This window comes from Neolamprologus brichardi, chromosome 23, assembly GCF_056152115.1.
Source record: "Neolamprologus brichardi isolate AB-2024 chromosome 23, ASM5615211v1, whole genome shotgun sequence".
NCBI lineage: Eukaryota > Metazoa > Chordata > Actinopteri > Cichliformes > Cichlidae > Neolamprologus > Neolamprologus brichardi.
Window position 1 is genome coordinate 18,471,741 of NC_142125.1, and position 20,480 is coordinate 18,492,220.

The 20,480-nt window shown below is 37.3% G+C and overlaps 1 protein-coding gene across 1 annotated transcript; it reads right to left on the reverse strand.

Annotated features, from left to right (window-relative positions):
- Window positions 1-1,482: 1,482 nt before the first annotated feature.
- tbx19 (T-box transcription factor 19) lies at window positions 1,483-15,629 on the reverse strand. The gene is made up of 9 exons (XM_035911834.2): window positions 15,594-15,629; window positions 14,210-14,481; window positions 10,201-10,477; window positions 6,167-6,301; window positions 5,269-5,330; window positions 3,325-3,383; window positions 2,796-2,954; window positions 1,730-1,880; window positions 1,483-1,651 (listed from the first exon to the last, which is right to left on the reverse strand). Exons 1-9 carry the CDS (start codon window positions 15,627-15,629, stop codon window positions 1,483-1,485), a joined length of 1,320 nt encoding a protein of 439 aa, XP_035767727.2.
- Between the last annotated feature and the right edge of the window lie 4,851 nt (window positions 15,630-20,480).

Genomic DNA, 20,480 nt, shown 5'->3' on the forward strand with positions numbered 1-20,480 from the left:
GAACATCTGACACTGTGACATTAAATACATGACAACAAATCATGAAAAGCATATTACATCTCATTTAAAGTCTTAGCATGATTTGGTTTTGAAAATAAACCACATTTATCTTATACTTATCTTATCTTATTCAGCCCATCAGAAATAATCTGTTTTAGCTCCTGGCCAACATTTCATTTACATATGTTCATCTCACTGTTTTACATTTTTATTACCAATAAATATGGGGGGGGGAGACCCCAACAGTATTAGTTTAAGTAACCAAAAGAGCATTTGGCTGTCAGTAGATGCTTACTAGAAGACATTAGCAAATATTTACCTATTACATTTTAAAAGTGGCCCCCAGTGCTCATTAGATTGCATCAACAACCAGCAGGTACATGTAACCATTTTATTTACAGGTATTTACTGGTTAGCTGCTAACTAAAACGGTTGCCACTAACTCAAATAACACCGTCACTCATATGTAGCTGCCAGTTGCTAACCAGTATCTGCTACTTACATGCAACATAGGCCAGCAGTGATTACCTTTATCTACTAATAGCAGCCACTAGCAGACATTAACAGCCACTAGAAGTTACCATGTAGGAGTTGTCACTGTTATCTATAAGTAGTCACAGCTGCTAAATGAAACAGTAGCTACCAATAGCTGTGGTACAAGCAGCCAACTGGCCACTTCCTGTGTCCTAAAAGTCATAGAAACCAGTCCATCAACCCCAGTCAACCTATGGTTGCTAGGAAAAAAAGTGTGTATTTCCTGAATGGTTGGCAAGTGCTTGTTGGCTGTTAGGTCACAAAGTCTGTCATAAAGAAGGTGCTGCACCAGAAAACCTCCATAAGACTGTTTTGGTCGCTAACAGACTGCTGTGTTAGCCAAGAGTTTGCATACATAGTTCACGGTTTACCATCAGGTAAATGCTGTGTCTTACTGCTGGACCCAACGTGTATAAGAGGCTCCAACTTTTACTAGTAGGTGACCGGTCTCTGTTTCCAATTTCACTAGTGGGTTATGAACTATTGATGAGTATTTGCAGATAAGTTGGCTTATTACCTGAAAACTGTGAGTTACTGCGGCAATCTGGTAACCACCAAAGCAACTTTTAGGAGGTGTTTTGTGCAGCACCCTCTTTGTGATTAATTTCACAAAGCAACTATGCCAGAAACCACTCGCCAACTGGTTGAAGACTACATATTTTTGGGGTTGGGGATCTCTTTCCCTATGTGATTGTAGCAACAAGCAGATACAAGTAACCATTCCTTTTGAAATGATATCTATACAAATAGTCATAAATAGTTACAAATAGTGTTTAAAATATATTTTTTTATCAACTGCATGATATGAGTAGCCATGAAAGCTTACAGTACTCTATGTACAAATAACCAGCAGCTGGTTACTATCAAATAATCTCACTGAACGGTTACCACCAGGTTACTAGTGTGTAGTGGATTATCACTGATTAATTTGGCGAATCACATCACATTTCAGAAAGAGTGTGTGGGACCAGGCGGCCATCCAGCCCCGCCCATCCGAGTGTGACCAGGAGGCTGCATGAGTCCCTCGCTGCTGATTGGTCCATGGTGGAGCCCAGCGCAGGGTGAGTGGGAGGGGCTCAGCTCGCTGCATCCAACTGTCCACAGACAAGGGTACTGACTGAAAACACACACAGACAGTTCATTTAATCTGAAAAACCAGTACATTTACCATTTAAAGCTGTGGGATGGGTTTCACCTGGAGCTGTGAGGAGGAGGAGGCTGTGATGAAGGGGCGCTGCCACTCAAGGGAATGGAGGCAGAGGAGGGTGAGGAAGAAGATGAGGTGGGACGAGGGGAGGAGGTGCTCCAGCCATCAGATATCACCTGAACACCTTCAGAGAGACACACTGAGAGCACACAAAGAATCCAGAATTTAGAAACTGCTGTGTTCATTCAATATTGAGTAAAATATTGAATAAAAAACAAAAGACTTAAACAAAAGATAGCATTTTGAACACAAAACAAAAATCTGTAAAATGTACTTTTTTGCTAAATAAGAGTAAATATATACATATATATAAATACATATATACATATATATATGTATTTATATATACATACACACGTGTGTGTATGTATATTTCTATATTCATGTAGATGTCTGCAGGCAAAAGTTTGTATATAAATATTTAAAATTAGTATATAAGTAAATAAACATAATTTACATTGTGTACTAGTGTATATAAAGGTATATATGTATATAAGTAGTTATAAAAAGTAAATGTTCACTGAATATTCAGAAAAAAACCCCATATAAAATATTTACGTAAATGCTTATTTGTTTATCTGTTTAATATACAGTTCATTAATCGTTGTTTTTATGTCACATATATAAGAATTTTTTTTTAAATCATAGTAGACATAAAGCAAATTTGTATATTCATGACAAAAAGAGATGCCTGCATGCAAATGTATGTATATAAAAATTGTAAATGCTTTATATTGTAAACATTTAGCAAATAAATAAATCATGATTTCTTTATATAGTTATAAATGTACATGAAACTACATGTTTATACAGCACATGTTTGTACATATAGTATCATGTATAATGCAGTATAATGTCAGTGTAACATGTCATGATTATTTCAAAATAGTGAAAATGTTCTGCTGCATAGTTTTACATTAAAATTGAAAAAAGTAAAAGCAAATATCTGTGATAATTGTAGCAAATATGAAATCCCTCTGTAATGTTAAACATGATAAGAATTACAAAACTTTATTTTTGGACTTTCTACAAACATTCACAAAAACACTGTTACCTGAGGAGTGCGAGCGGTGGGGCAGGTAGGCAGTGGGGTAAGGCGTGTGTCTCCCAGGGTACCCATGGTGTTTATAACCATGGTGATGATGTGATGTCAGCGGGAGGCTGCTGCCATAAGGAAAAGCACCTCCTCCTCCAGCTGAGCACAGCGACCAACCTTATACACCAAAGCACACACGCAAATATCTGTTTACCTAAAATGTATCAATAGTTTGGTTTTTTGTGTCAAGAATAGCAAGAAATATATACGTACACAAAAAAATAAAAGCACAAGAAAAGTAAATGCTCAGAAAAACTGTTTATAAAAAAAGGAATAAAATATGCTGTTAAAATCAAACACTTTCATAGATTCATAAATTTCATACCATGGAAATAAGATTTTAAATTTTTCCCACAAAATTAGATTTTTATTTTAATCTTCAAATTAAATTTCAAAAAGCATAAAAGTCCAATGTTTTTATTTCTATATAAACTACGAAAAAATGTAATTGTCTCTTTCATGAGGCTATATAAAGCTGTGAACTCACAGGACTGAATCCCAACACGGCCCTCTGATGGCTCAGGCAAACTCCGCCCACCTGGGATCCTGAGGAGGATAAATCAAACACAGCCATCAAGACAATGTGAGTTTGTGTGTCTGTGTTCAGATGTGTGTGTGGTTTATATTGTATAGAGTCTCTCACTTGACACCCTCTCTCCAAATGAATGAGACGGTGGAGTTCATAATGACTCTCTAATCGCCTGCTAACGCTAACTTCCTCTGTTATCCTGGTGAGAAATGCTAAGCGTTAAGTGTAAAGTGTCAGCAGTCATTGCAGGCACATGGCTGTGGTGTAAAATATCTCTGGATGGGACAGAAATCTGACTCATCCACAACTGCACACTCATTATATATGACATACTAGATCTCACAGCTATTGCATTTAATCACAAGTTGATTTTACAACATCATTTGTTTATGTGGAGATTTTGCAGTGATGTTTGGGTCCCCTGATCACAGTTTTCTATCTCAGTGAGTAAAATATAAGCTTAAAGTGAAGTATGTCTTTATTTCCACCTTTTACTTATTCAAAATAACAAAAAATGAAAAGAACTGTCTACAGATTTATCATGATGTTTAGTTTGGGAGCTGAGAGCCTGACCTCTTGAGGTCAACCACTTTGGATACTGAGGTGTGTTTATCACCACTCCAAAGTCAGCTGAACCACCCTGAAGCTCTTCGGTAGTCAAATGCCCTTTTAGTCTTGCTAACAATCCTTCCATCAGTTCTCCCGCGACCTTTTCTTGGTACTGAAAACTAAAAGGCACACAACATTTGAAATGGTGCATTACCTCTCTTGTCATAAATACTACCTACATTTTAATTTCTATGCAGATGATATCCAACTTTATTTATCTATGGTGCCGAAATTATTAGTTAAACTAGAGCCATGACTTAAGGACATAAAGGCTTGGATAACCTTTAAATGCACCCCAAACTGAGGTTGATGCACCTGGGCCTAAAAACGTTATGGAGTCTAACCAGCAACTTACTCTGAATGACCATATACTTTACATATGTCTCAGAGCTATGCTGAAAGGCTAGTTGACTTTGCAGAGGTGAGAGCACATTTTTGTTCTCTTTTAAAGACCACCCTGCACCACCAACCAAATAAACAGGTGATCTGCTGGTCCAATCCAGTTTTAACTCCTGCTAGTGAAGACAAAACCCGGCCATGATGGATGAGCTATAGTTGAATCTATTTTTAATGTTATCTGTAGTGCAGTGAAAGTCTTCTGCCGTGTGTTACCAGCATGCAGGAACTTTGATCAAACAACTTGGCCAGTGTGACATTTCAAGAGCTGTTCTGTAGAAGTTATCTGGTGCTTTTAACGTGACGCATCTGAGCTTCGTACAAATAACTCTTGCTTTCTTCATGATAATTACTTGAAATGCTCTGAAAACCTAATATGAGAAACAGGACATTTTTAACCCTTGTGCAATCCAGCTATCTTAGCAACTAAAAAGCAAAATTACAGTGAAGTCATCATAGTCATCCGTTGTTACTTACATGGTCTGTTTCTAACTCAATCGTAAAAAAAAAAATATCTGGTTGGCAGAAGCGTAATACTTCAAAGATTTTGTGTAGAAATGCACAAAATATTTAGATTACTGAAATATCTAAACACTGTCATAATGAGATACCTAATTATTGAATATATACCAGCAAAAGGGCTAACAAATCAAAGCCCATTGTGTTAAAAATGTTCATATTTCACAGCTTTTCATTCTCCGTGGCACATTAATGTGGAAAATCCTGTAAAAATCTATGAAAAGTTTCGGAGGCTAGATTTATGTTTTTATAATTTAAAGTATCACAAAAGAACATAGAAATACACTATATGGCTACTGGGTCTCTTAAAGGTATATCCAGTTTGAAAGTCAGATTAAAGTGTTCGGATGCTGTTGTTGTGTTGCTGTGCAGTGTTACCTCTCTTTCGCATCCAGAAAGGCTTTAGCGAACGGGTTGTATTTGATCTTTAGGGCTGTGATCTGCACAGAAAAACACAGAAACATCCACATCCTGTTACGTTATTTTACACTCGAGAAGAACAGAGCACCTCAGCTGTAAAATGTTAAATGACTTTTATGCATAACAATCCGGAGGCTTCATCTTTCATTGATCTGTTCATTTGCAAGTAATTTCTCAATCAGGCTTCTAGATGAATATCCATTTTCATGTCCACTTATTGTATTATTTCACAGTTCTGTTTAATAAATTCTTCCTCTGTTTTCATTTGAATAATTAGTGTGTGTTCCCAATCTGTTTTTATTAACTGTGATCTCAATAAAATGAGAGAATAGATTATTAATAACCTGAATGTGACCAACTAAGTAAGGGTTTGCTGTTGTAACATTAAAAATGGAATATATTATACCCTTGAAAACTGAATCATCTCATTAAATTAAACAGATTCAGCTGGTAAAAAACTCTGAGCTTTACCTTTTTTTTAACTAAATCAGACGTCTGAGCTTTACCTTTATAAAAAATTTCATACATTTGTATTCAAATGTTTTTTTCCAATTAAAAGATGTTGTGTTGTGTTTCTAATTCCGAGTCTGTGTCCCACAAATCCATATTTATTAAAAAGGTAATTGAAAAAAGAAACACTGTCCAATATTTCATGACACTTAACCAGCATTAAATCTGGTTAATTGGAATATTTGAGCAATTTTAGCTTGCTGGTGTTAGCTTTAACTTTGATATATCAAAATCACCTTCAATTTTTCAAGAATTAGATCTAGTATAGCTGTGAAATTAGTTCTAGTTCACACCAAAACACCAAACGAAACACCAAATGATATTGAAAATGGAACATGTTTTGTACCTCTTCATTCTGGTAGGCAGTGACGGCGATGAACTGTGTTTCTTTGAAGGAAACGTTAGAAACCAGTCGATGGCGAGAGCCAACACACACGATGTGGAGCTGAGGTTCATACTTATGGAGAGAATTCAACATAATCTGGGAAAATGAAGACAATTATTTCTACATTTTCACATTCATTTATAATTATTTAGACCAAGATTATTGTACATTTTTTTCTGCACCTAAATGTTTTTATCTAAAAGTATTCGGCCCCCTTGAACTTTTCCACATTTTGTCACATTACAGCCACAAACATGAATCAATTTCATTGGAATTCCACGTGAAAGACCAATATAATACAATTACTGAAAAGTGGGGTGTGCATAATTATTCGGCCCCCTGAGTCAATACTTTGTAGAACCACCTTTTGCTCCAATTACATCTGCCAGTCTTTTAGGGTTTGTCTCTACCAGCTTTGCACATCAACAGACTGAAATCCTTGCCCATTCTTCTTTGCAAAACAGCTCCAGCTCAGTCAGATTAGATGGACAGCGTTTGTGAACAGCAGTTTTCCGATCTTGCCACAGATTCTTGATTGGATTTAGACACCAGACAGGTCAGGGATAAAGTTATTAAGAAATTTAAAGCAGGCTTAGGCTACAAAAAGATTTCCCAAGCCTTGAACATCCCACGGAGCACTGTTCAAGCGATCATTCAGAAATGGAAGGAGTATGGCACAACTGTAAACCTACCAAGACAAGGCCGTCCACCTAAACCACAGGTGTCGAACTCCAGGCCTTCGAGGGCCGGTGTCCTGCAGGTTTTAGATGTGTCCTTGATCCAACACAGCTGATTCAAATGGCTAAATGACCTCCTCAACATGTCTTGAAGTTCTCCAGATGCCTGCTAATGAACTAATCATTTGATTCAGGTGTGTTGACCCAGGGTGAGATCTAAAACCTGCAGGACACCGGCCCTTGAGGCCTGGAGTTCAACACCCCTGACTAAACTCACAGGCCGAACAAGGAGAGCGCTGATCAGAAATGCAGCCAAGAGGCCCATGGTGACTCTGAACGAGCTGCAGAGATCTACAGCTCAGGTGGGGGAATCTGTCCATAGGACAACTATTAGTCGTGCACTGCACAAAGTTGGCCTTTATGGAAGAGTGGCAAGAAGAAAGCCATTGTTAACAGAAAACCATAAGAAGTCCCGTTTGCAGTTTGCCACAAGCCATGTGGGGGACACAGCAAACATGTGGAAGATGGTGCTCTGGTCAGATGAGACCAAAATGGAACTTTTAGGCCAAAATGCAAAACGCTATGTGTGGCGTAAAACTAAAACTGCACATCACTCTGAACACACCATCCCCACTGTCAAATATGGTGGTGGCAGCATCATGCTCTGGGGGTGCTTCTCTTCAGCAGGGACAGGGAAGCTGGTCAGAGTTGATGGGAAAATGGATGGAGCCAAATACAGGGCAATCTTGGAAGAAAACCTCTTGGAGTCTACAAAAGACTTGAGACCGGGGCGGAGGTTCACCAGGACAACGACCCTAAACATAAAGCCAGGGCAACAATGGAATGGTTTAAAACAAAACATATCCATGTGTTAGAATGGCCCAGTCAAAGTCCAGATCTAAATCCAATCGAGAATCTGTGGCGAGATCTGAAAACTGCTGTTCACAAACGCTGTCCATCTAATCTGACTGAGCTGGAGCTGTTTTGCAAAGAAGAATGGGCAAGGATTTCAGTCTGTAGATGTGCAGAGCTGGTAGAGACATACCCTAAAAGACTGGCAGCTGTAATTGCAGCAAAAGGTGGTTCTACAAAGTATTGACTCAGGGGGCTGAATAATTACGCACACCCCACTTTGCAGTTATTTATTGTATTGATTTTCGTTCCACTTCTCACGTGTACACCACTTTGTATTGGTCTTTCACGTGGAATTCCAATAAAATTGATTCATGTTTGTGGCTGTAATGTGACAAAATGTGGAAAAGTTCAAGGGGGCCGAATACTTTTGCAAGCCACTGTATATATATACATACTGGTACTGGAATTTCAAGTGTCCCTTTAATTCTTTTAAGCTGTATATTCATTTTTCCATCTTTACCCATTTACACACATCTAAACATTTTTATATGTCTTTCTCAATTTGTACCTGTTCGTATCTCTCTATATCCAGTTGTAATTGTCTGAAACTACCTCTATCTGCTACTATCTATCCACCTTTTTAGAGGTTTTCAGTCATCTATAATATTTTTATATGCTTTCGCCCAACTATCTATATTCATTAACACCAGTTTGTACTCATCTATAATGTTTCCATTTCAATTCAATTCAATTCAATTCAATTCAATTCTATTCTATTTATATAGCGCCAAATCACAACAGCAGTTGCCTCAAGGCGCTTTATATTGTACAGTAGATTGTACAATAATAGATGATCGTACAATAATAGATGATCGTACAATAATAGATCCCCCGTCATCTATAATGTTTCCATTTCCCCCATACCTGCTTGTGTCCATGTATATTATTGCCCATTCATAAATATAACCATCTATATCTGGTTGTAAATGCCTACCTCATTCTATCCATACTTCAACATTTCCTATCTGACCAGATACCAGCCTGTTTAGTTAATTTCAGTACTTTTTTACTGAAGTCCATTCTCTCTGAAGAGATCACAAGCCTCACGGTAAAAACTCGGCTCTAAAAGTTTGAAAAAGTCCAAACAGCTCTGTACTTTTGAATCAATTAACAGAAAACAAAGGTAAGTGTAGTTTTGTCAGTCAGTCCGTTTGTCAGTTTGTCTGACTGCAGGAGAGTTTATGGAGTGGAGCCATCTTTGTCTTTTGGCCAAAACACTCTTTTATCCATCTGTCTTTTCTATCTCGTCCATCTCCCCATCAACCCCCCCAAACCCCCTTCCCCTCGCTAATGAGGCCCAATTAACCAATCCGAGTTCTCCGGGCGGACACACAAAAACAAACTGTTTTCTATTCAGATTGAGAGGCTGGCTTCAGATCTGACCCCGGCGCTGTGTGTGTGCTGGCAGTGCCCACATTAGCTGGAGTGTGTGTGGGCTCTTTTTGAATATAGTTTACCTCTCTCTCCCTCGTCCATCTGAAGCATGATGGGTAAATTAATTTCCCAGTAAAAAACATAATTACCATAATGTACAAATAAGCTGAGCAATTATTTCATTATGGCCGAGCTCTCTGTTCCAACTCTGCATTACTGCCCGGTGTGTGCGTGTCATGTTTGGACAGGGATAATGGGGTAAATATAAACAACATTATTGCCAATTTTGTAGTGCTGTGCACGTGTGTTTGTGTTTGTGTGTGCGTGCGTGCGCATGGAGGCCTCTAAGAGTGCTGAACAGCTCTCGACAGGAAGTGCATTAAACTGCTGCTGGCCAATTAAGAGCTGTTTATCCCGTTCCCGTGGTTACGAGGGGGCGAGCAGGTGAAGTGAGCGGAGAGAGGGACTGAAGTGGCTAATTAGAGGCGGTAGTCTCTCGCCCACTTCAATACAATACAGAGGGAGGGAGAGAGAGAGGGAAAGAGACGGAGACTCTTGACATGAACAGCAGGATAATGGACTCAAGAAGAAGAAGAAGACGGAGATGCAAAAGAAATATAGGAAAAAGTGTGGTAAAAGTGAAAGAGAGGGAAAGGGAGAAGAAAGAAAGAGAAGAATAAATAGTAGAAAATTAAGAGAACAAAAAAGAAAGATTGTAAAAAGAAAACACTAGATTAAAGAGAGGAATAAAGTACTGAAGAAAAAAGGAACTACAAACAAAACAAAGAAAGCAAAAATCAGCAGAACAGAAACAAAAAAGAGAACGAAAGAAAGAAAGAAAGAAAGAAAACAAATAAGAAATCACAGGAAAGAAAAAAACAAACAATTAAATAAAAACTGAAAATCGGAAAATATATGAACAGACTAGATGTATGAATAGAAGTATGAATGACTGCAGAAAGAACAAGTAAACACACAAAGAAATCAATGAATGAAGACATGCAGATTTCCAGGCTCTGTTCCACCCACCTGTCCTCCTCCGTTCACCTTGTTGGTGAGTTTGACCTTGTTGAAGGACACGGCCGCTTTCATCCAGTGAGCGCCGAAGTTTGGCGAGTCAGGGTGAATGTAGATGCCACCGTGGCCCCGGCCTTCGCTGCGGCTTTCCGCCCGGCCGGCCGCCACCCACTCCCCGTTTACAAACTTCCAGCGGCAGCTGTCAGCCGGGACGAAATCCAGCAGGAAGGAGTACATGGAGCTGGGGTCCAGGCCAGAGACGCTCACCTTCAGGACTGGGAACATGCGACTGAAGAGAGACACACAGCTTGATTAAAGGGGAAATTTTATGTTCACTCACAGAACCCAAAATAATAACAGAATTATGGGGCCAATACCAATTTTAATGAATTTTTTCTTACATTATATTATAAGTTTATACTTAAATTACACACATTACCTATACATGTGAATGTATCTCTATGGAAGTTTTATTGAAGCTGGAATAAAGTTATTGTAACATACATTGCTGAACATTTTATCAACAAATTAGTCAGCAACTTATTATAAAGATCTGTTTTGACTTTGCACACCACCTGCTCAGCTGTGGGAGCTGTTCTGCTATTATGTGATTGCAAATCTGAATTTACAGTTTCAGTTTCATTCTTTGGTTCAGTTTTTTTTAAGTATAACCAACTATAATGATAAAGTTATTTATGTCAACCTGAAGATTGTCCGACTTTTTTTCTCTTTTAGCTCCATTTTTGGTCACCACCGGCACCTCAGATAAATATCCAGGTTTTAAGCTGCCAAATGATCCACAGCATTTTCTTTTGCTTTATTTTATGTTTTGGACTTTAGATGAAATTAAATATATACACAATATAACGTTTCATATAATGAATACATTTACAAACAAATACAAAATTATTGCAACTATTAAACTACACACAGATCAAACTCAAATATTGGGAATTTGTGGATCTGTTAAAAACATTCCAGAAGCCAACAGTAAATCTGAATAGTTCTATAAAATGTCTGTGATAATTTATCACAGTCACACATTTAGTTAACAGATTAATTTTTAAACTGATAGAATTTTCAGCTGCACTGATACACAGATAGTTGTTCCTTGTAGTTTCCCAGGAGTGAGGACTTTCTCGAGCTTTTCTAGGAAAATAGTAGAATTGGTCAAAGAAAACATGTAAGAGCCAATTTTCAGAAATTTCTGTCAAATTAGAGATAATGATTTATATATAACACAAATAATTGTTGGATGGCGTTTTAAAAGTAAACAGAATCCAAAAAAGTCTGGTACTGCAATTTTTTGATGCCAAACAGCTGAAGGTTGTATAAAGGCATTTTAACAATACCACATTTTAAGGGCTTTAGAGAAAATGTCTATAATTTTCAGACTAGTTTTTCTCCAAAGAGCCTCCTGACACTACGATTCCACCCCCATTTTATTCTCTGAATATACCTTATTCTTTATTTTTCATTCCGACTGGTTGACAGCGGTACAGCCAACAAATGCATTTCTTTGATAACCGTCAATAACAACTGATGACTGATTAGAAAAATTCTTACCAGAGCTAAAATTTGTTACAGGCAGCATAAACTATGACAGATTATGATAACCAACCATCTCTGCATGTGAATATAAATTTATCACCGTATGTTAAAAATACCAAAGTTTCCATCCTTCTAAAGCTGCTTTCAGACAAACAGTCGGCTCTCCAGCAGTAACAGCAGTTGAAGTGGCGTCCTGCAGGTGTAAATGGAGTGTTTGCCCACCGCAGGGCGCGACTGGTCAACACGCCTCGGCTTGGCAAAAAAAAAACACAAAATGAAACACACAGAGGCGATGATAACAGCTGCTATCGAGACTAATGAATAACCCCGGTTAACAGCAGCACTGATCGGGAGTCAGTTTAAAACAGGGACACTCTGTGTTAATGTTTCTCCATCTCTGTGGTCATTTTTGCAAAAATATTCAGAAATCAAGTATCTTCTAAAATGAGCCATTATTTGTAGAAAAATGGGTAAGATTATGTTTTTAGCATCACAACAAAATAACAAATCTCTGCCAAACAAAGTACAAGTTGCCACATCTGCTCAGAAGAACCACCAACAAACCTCAATTTAGAAAAAACAACAACATAATTTTTCAAATATTTTCTTCTTCAAGCTTGTTTCTCTCATGAAACCTGAATTGTATATTCATGCTCAGAAAGAATATGGTGTATCTTAATGCCACTGAATTGAACATAATGATCTTTTAATGTCTGATTTTTCTGTTTCTAAACTGGCTGACTAGGAACAAAAGTTGATTAACTCTCATAAAAAATGTTAGCATGCTACTGTATCATTCATTGACTGCTGATGCCAATAAAGTCATTAACTTATTATCACAAAGTCACAAGTTGAAGCACTAGAAAGTCCTCCTAATGTTACCTTCACAGGCTGTAACAGAAATGCCAAGCTAAAACTGTCAGAGTAAACTTAGCAGCATTATATGGATCATAGCTATTTATAGGGCCGGTTGTACCTGAAAGGCTCGGTTTTTTATTTTTATTTTCACGCTCACTAGTTGAAAGTTGCAAAGAACTGTATCTGTGTTTGCTAAATTACATTTTTCATTTGCAGACTTTCCTGACAAGAAAAATCAATTCTGTCAGTTTAGGAAAAGACTGAAAATCGCCTTTTTATGATTTTCTAACATGTTCGTTACTGAATACTGATTGTAAAGACAAAAGTTACCTGATATAATGATCTGTTTTCTGTTGGCTATCAATCTGATGGCTGTTGACAATGTACTTTCAGAAAAGTACTTTATTGATATTACATTTAATACATTCTATATATAGAATGTATTAAAGACCATATGTACTGTCCTTATTACCTCTATAACTTCAGAAAAAAACCTCTCACAACTCCTAAATTATATCTGGACACTCTCAAAGCTATTTATCACTTCTAAATGAGCCAAACTCTTCTGATTTTCTTCTGAAAAGTCTTACAACACAATTAGAAAAGGTTACTAATTGCATCCATAACTTCTCCAGGAGATCCTCAGAATCAACAAGGACTACAAATATTAAATGTCAGTCTCCCTAATAGCCTCCAGAGCTTCTTGAAGACTTCTGAAACATCCAAAAGTATTTGTGGAATACTTTTTGGAGTAACCTTTTATTTGTGGAAATCTCTTCAAGACCTTCAAAATCTAAAGAATCTCCCCCAAAGACCTAAAAAAATCTCCTGAACTAACTCAAAAACTTCTTTGAGACCTCTACAATCTCAACAATGGCTATCAAAACCTCCTCTAGTGAACACCTTTAAAACCCAAAACAAAGAGACACCCGGTATCTCAGCTGGCTAATTATGAAGGCTTTGTTTATGAGAAAACATGTTAACGTGTAGAAAAGTGGGTGAGGTGGCTGCAGCTCAGGATGAAATGTCGGTCATCTACTAACTGAAAGTTTGGTGGTTTGATCCCTGCCTGCTCCAGTCTACATGCCAAAGTATCCTTGGAGGAGATACTGCACCCCAAGTTGCTCTTTGATGCAACTATCAGTGTCTAAATGTTACAGAGAAAACGCTTAATCTTAAATGTGCTTTCATGAATTAGTCAGTATAAATGAGATGTTCTATAAAGCACTTTGAGCTCTGCAGTAGAGTTGGAAGGTGCTGCAGAAGAATCAGTTTATTTCCCATTTACCCAAACGCCCTTGAGATTCACATGTTGATCAGCAGTAAGACTCAAAAAAGTAAACATTACTTAACGCAAAGTCTCTAATTGAAATGCATCCTGAGAATCTCTAATTCAGGTGTTTATATCCAACTATTTTTGTTTATTTAAGAAACTTCATTTATATTGTAATTTCTTCACCTTTTCTTTCAATTTTTGAAAGTATTCTGAAGCTGTAAATAAACTTTTGTTTCCACTACCAGGTGCTTCCTGAATAACTAACAGTTGCATTGACGGAGTGAAGTTTGTTCATGTAAGTTTGTTAATTTGTAGCAAAAATCTGAGAGCAGTTACCGTCCATTCTTGGTGACGATCATCTCGTTAGTGATGTGCTGGAATTTCTTCCACAGCTCGGCATCCTCTAACGTCACCCTCAGTTCCCGCTCTGTTGGGTCGCCCTTCTCCCGGCCGGCCTGCAGCTCGCTCTCCACGGCGCTCAGCAGCCGCGACATGCAGCGTTCAGCCGAACCGGGACTGCACATCGACCCACCAGCACCAGTGGCACTCTGATCTACAGATGACACTGAACCAGACCCTCCATCTTCCTGTAACCCCTCCACCTTCATCTGCATACCCGATCAAAGACAGATTCAATCGTGATGAGTTTTACAGTTTTTATAACATTAATTTCACTTGAGTAAAGATGTTTGGATTATTTTTTAGTCTTTAGAAACTTGACAATGCAATCTGATCCGCCTAAATATTTTTATTTTACTAATTTAGTCCACTAAGCGTAAATTTTACCACAAAGTATGATTCTTGTCTCAATACACTGAAGAACACAGCAGTACTTCAAATAATGGGTAAAAAAAACACAGGCTGTATTTCTTCATATCGTCTCTTAGAGTCTGTTTTGTTGACCGCACTGAATCTCAGACATGGTATAAATTATGTTTTATTTGATATAATCATAGATCAGATTTCACTGAATGTTGAAGACCTCACACATTCTTGATGAGTTTCTCAATTTTTAAAACACCTTTTGACATTTCAAACTACATCCTAAATACAATTGATCACTGAAAATGATCAGGACCAAATCATATAACCATGATTTTATATAATTTCTTAATAACACCACTTTAAATTACACCAACCCTCTAACGATCAGATTATGCTTCACTGCTGCATTTAACAGGTGATTAGTAAATCCCACTGAAAACAAAATTTTCAGTCCAGTCCGCTTTGAATTCATGCTACAGGTTTCCATTTTTTTTTCTAAGCCACATAATCAGTTTAACTGAATGAAAATAAAAATGACGTTATAATGACGTTATTGTCATTGTTGTAGTTAGCTGGAGGACGGTGTCAGCTACCCGATAAACCCATATTGTTCCTGAAAATTTCTGCATTTGAAAATAATAGGCTGAATGCAGGTGGGGAATTTCTGGACCAAAGAAATGCAAAAAATAAGCTCATTTTAGGAAGCAGTTTATTGTTGTTTATTTTGAAGCTTTTAAACAATCAACATTGTTTGATATGAAAGGAGCAAATGAAATGGGCTATAATCTGATGTTTGATTGTTCAGTTTAAATGAATCTGAATGAAATAAAAGGTTTATTTATTTTTCCAAGTTACTCTTGAATAGAAACCTTCTTTAACTGCATCATTTAATTTACAGTGGGTTCACAGACTGAAAGTGACACAAAGGGGTCAACAAAATTGTAAAGTCTTTTACTTTGTCAGTCAGAAGCATCTGCACACCCAACACCATTTGTCTTTCAATGAGACTCTTACTTGGCTTTTAGTATGGACCTGGAAGGAAACGATGCCTGAAACAAGAATGAAAATGACTGATTATAAACTGAAGGATAAAAACTTATAACACATACCTTTAAACACCATCAGTAGATCGATTTATTGTATTGTCATGTCCATTTATGCACAGTTATCACATGCAAATTGGGCAAACTGAACTACTGATTTCTTTTTTAGGGTTATGGATTTATTTTTGCCTCAAATTGCTCCATAGTTCACAGCATAGCAGTGTATTTTGTGCATATCTAAATCTAACATGCCATCTGTACACTTTGGGCTGATGGCTTGAATGAACACTCTGTTTCAAAAACAGGACGTTTGATCAAAATTTTACCAACAACAAAACCCAAGATTGTGAATAAGAAGGTAAAATTGGCTTTAAGAAAATGTCAGATATTTGGATACAAAACTTTGAAAACCTACCAGAAAGAATTTACTCTGCAAACAATTAAAATATAGATTATTAGAGTGCAGAGTCTACCAAAAATCACCTCTGAGATCTGCGGATTTCAGCTGGTTTGTTTTCTTTTTTATTCAAAAGCTTCCTTTTCTAGCTTTTCTTTGTCCGCTCAGACAGCAGACGCTCCAGCTGAGAAAACACACACAGGATAAAAGTGGGGATAATAAGCAGAAGTTAACAGACATTTAATGGAGTATAATTTTTCTGTTAGTTTATTTTCTGTCTGTTAACACTGCTGCTATTGTTAGTAACCACTTTAACCACAGGACCTTTTAAACCCCACTGAGGGTGATTTAATACCTGCCTCATGATCAGAAATAGGAAAAAAAAACAATATTGTCATAACTTCCCATTTCTAGTTAATAATAATAATTAGAAAATTGACCAAATTAACCTAAGATTTGTTTGAAAATGCTTCAGGGGAAAAAAGACTTTGCGTCAGTTTACACCAGGACAAAGAAACATCCAGGACCTTTTCAAACACTCTGAGGTCTGATTTCAGGTTTTTAAGACATGAAATCCCCTGTTTATTCTTTAGCTCTCTTTTTAAAAAATGCATTATTGTTATTAGATTAGGACCTTCAATGGTTAGTAAATATATATATATATATATATAATATTAATATTTTTTGGCACATTTAAATGCACGTTTAATAGAAATTACAACCCAAACATGTTAAGAAAATTATTTTACATAGGTGCAATTACTGAATTTGACAGAAAGCATATATACATCTCTTCGCATTCACATGTTCACTTATGGGAAAGATTTCTATGTGATACACAATCACGTCAAAGAATTTGTATGATTTATTTAAAGATTTGAATGTTTTAAAGGTTTGAATTTTTTAATATTAAAAATAATTTCAAGAAACAAAATTCAAACAGCTTCAGACTATTTATCTCTAGTGAGTAAAAAATATAATCCAGTGTAAAGTGGACTTTTTTAATGATACACACATCCCTGTATTTAAATTTGATGAAAAAACTCCTAAAAATATTTTTTTATTACTGAAAGGAAGTATTCAGTCTACTTCATATATTAAATGTATATGTAAATCATTATGTAACATTCAGATAATGAATTGTTAATTCTTGGTGATTTCAAAGTAAACACTGTTAACAAAAAAGGGGAAAAAACAGATGACAAATACATTTAAAATCCTAAAATAAAAAGCACATGAATGACAGCTGACACATTTTACTGCCCATGTGCAAAAACACACAAAAAGTAAAAACTTACTTTTTGTTTAATAAATTTTAATTCCATCAGTTGCAAATTTATCCAGAAATTCCTTGAAATTCCTGGAATAAAAATCTTGGAATTGTCTAACAACATTTCTACTTGAGCTTAACTATAATGGACATCTCTGTAGGTCAATAATAGGTGAAACTACAGGTGTATAAAAAGCTGAATATAAACTTACCTGTGACACTGGGCACCAAGCCGAACAGTTGAATTTATCCTAACGGGATGTTTCCGATGAACAGGGAGACGAAAGGATGGAGGTTTGACTGTGATGTGAAGCCGCTCAGCATCTGACTGAACACATCACAGACAATCAGAGGGCTTCAGTCTGACTACACCTCGCTCTGCATCTCTCTCTCTCTCCCCGTTACACACTCACACACGCTCTCCGTCTCTTTTCCTTTCAAACACACGGACGATTTACCTCACTCGGCCACTCACACTTAATCCACAGAGTGTTTAACTGTCCTTTGAATTATAAAAACTGCTTTCAGTAAAAGTGAGGAAGAGGGAGTGTTAAAAAATAGCAAACATAAAAGGGACGAGCACAATGATGAATCTAAAAACGAGCACAAATCTTTAATCTAATCTGCAAACTAATGCAGGAACGTAAATGTAAAATGGCAACCAACCTCCATGTTAAGATTTTTATAAACACCTAGAAGTGGATGAGAAAGAGCAGAAAAGCAGGAGAAAGTGAATAAAGTTGAAACACTGGCCTTGTAGTTTGTTGAAGCTGTGAGAGCAGCACCTTTATTTAGAGCAACTTTAGTTTGAAGTTTGAGGAGAACAAATCAAGCATGAATAAATTATATGGTTGCCCCTCTCTAAGCCTGGTTCCCTTGGAGGTCTCTTCCTTTTATAAGGGAGTTCTGCCTTCCCACCATCACCAAGTACTGATCATATAGGAATGTTTGGCTGTTTGGGTTTTCAACGGTCTAAAGTTCAGCCTTGTCTTATTTACAGTGTTAATAAAAGTTACTGTTGCCTGGTTGCCCCACAGGCTCACCACAGCAGGCATATGCATGTTTTTTTCATACATCTCCATTTAAGGCCTCAGTCAGAGACCAGTGGCTGACCCCCTTGCAACCACCATTCCCCAGTTAAACATGCATATTCCCTGACTGGTTAGTGAGTGGTTGCTGGAGGTTGAAACAGTTTGCATGGATGATGTCGATTTATCTGCAAACACCAGCTGACTACTAACCGTGCGGTAGGAAAACATAAAAAAAAAAGTGTGACAAACTGAAAATGGAGACTGTTTATCTTCAAAGCTCTGTCTTACTGCTGACAAGCAACACAATTCAAAACAGGCAACTTTTATTTTGACAAGCAAACTTTCTGTTTTTGATCTATGGCTCTGTGGTTTGGTAGTGTTTGCAGACAAATTGGCATCTTCCACGGGGAACTGTGGCAAACTGTGACCAAAGCAATCACAAGGTCTATATACGTTTTCTGCAACCATTTTCACTTAACGACAGCCAAAAACCACTTTCCCGTCGATCAGGGTATACACAGTACACAATGGTAGTTACCAGGCAGTCACCTTCCAACCTATAGGCCTTTGTGTCTTTGCACATTTACGGAAAACACAAATCTCTCACTCACAAAAATATTCAGACTAAAAAAAATGTAGCTACTTACTTATCTAGAAGCTGTCTGAAGTCCATCCATGAACCTTGCAAACAGATCGCTCTTTATGAAAATGATGTCTCTGCATGTCCAGAACGTGAGCTCTGATACTGGAAGCTCTGGTTTCTGTTTGGAGTTGGAGTTCTCTTAACAAGTCAAGTCAACAAACAAGTACTCTGCTTATGTAGAAAGCAAAAGTTTCTACTGGCTTGATTTCATTTACATTCATTACATTTACATAAATTCCTTAACAATGGATGTTGAATAGAAAGCAAGGACTCAGATAGCTGCTAGCTAAACCACCTGTGGCTTTTACAAGTGAATACAGCTGATTGGTGAAACTTTGGTTTGATACTTGGTTAGTTGATGATCTTGACAATTAGCAGATGAATGATTTGTGTCATGGCTGCTCCAGTCTAGTAGCCAAAGTATGCTGTGGCATGAAAGCTCCTGATGTGTTCATTGGACTGTTATTGTTAGATAGAACATAGTTGAGACATATGGAAAAGTGCTTGTGTTAATTAGACAATGTGAGGTTGTTAAAGGCACTTTTTGCTCAGGTAGATACAAGAACTAGTCCACTTACGATGTAGTAACAACTTTGAGGTCAGCACAGTGCCAACTGGCATGAACAATACTGCTGAATAACTTATGAGGGCTGGTACTTTTATCACAGGATTAATTGAAAAATGCTGGTAGTAAAGCAGCTACTCCTTTGTGTTGAAAGAAGCCATTTGAGGTTGTTCAGTCATCTGACGTCTGAATTATGCTTCACCGGTAAATGTGCACGGATGGACAGGAAATCAACACTGTAAACGTCCACATAACTCGACGTTCATCTTTCAAAAACTCTTAAGTCAAGTTGGACATATACAGCACAACTTGTTGAACTATGTTGTTTTAGTAAGTTATTTGTTCTACATTAAGAGGAGAACGTTAACTTTATTTATTCATCATGAAATGCACAAAAAAGGGGTGGGAATATTCTCTGAACAGTTTCCTGAACATGACATCAGCGTCCATTTAATCAACCGATTAATCACCTAAAACGAAACAGGCGTCACTGGACCAATCGCCTCCCTGGCGCACATTTAAATGTCATATGACAGTGTTGAAGAAAAACACCAGAAGCTGTTGAGAGCAGCATGTAATGGAGAATAGGTCAGATCCAAGTGGGGAACATCTGGAAAGACATCCGATATCTGGACAGTGCATGGAGCCTTAAAAAGGGAGTGTGTGTGTGTTTTAATCAGCAGGCAGTGAAGGGTGGAGATTACAGGCTTTAGAGACTTAACTGGCATAAAACAGGGAGGCAGGTAAAGAGAACGCACACGCCCACACGCACACGCGCACACACACACACGCCAGTTCATGAAGGGAAGTTTTTGTGTTGAGCTGAATGATATTCACGTAAGCAGTTTCTTAAATACAGAAGCATTTATTGAAATAAAATCAGTAACAATTTC

Bases quoted from the DNA above. Each gene is read 5' to 3' on its own strand.
- tbx19 (XM_035911834.2), bottom strand. From the start codon at position 15,629: ATGGTGTTGGGTGTGCAGATGCTTCTGACTGACAAA. The intron at 2,955-3,324 runs GTGAGTTCACAG...TTGGTGTATAAG, and splicing joins CCGTGTTGGGATTCAGTCCT to GTTGGTCGCTGTGCTCAGCT. The intron at 1,652-1,729 runs GTGAAACCCATC...GTGTGTTTTCAG, and splicing joins CCTCCTCCTCACAGCTCCAG to TCAGTACCCTTGTCTGTGGA.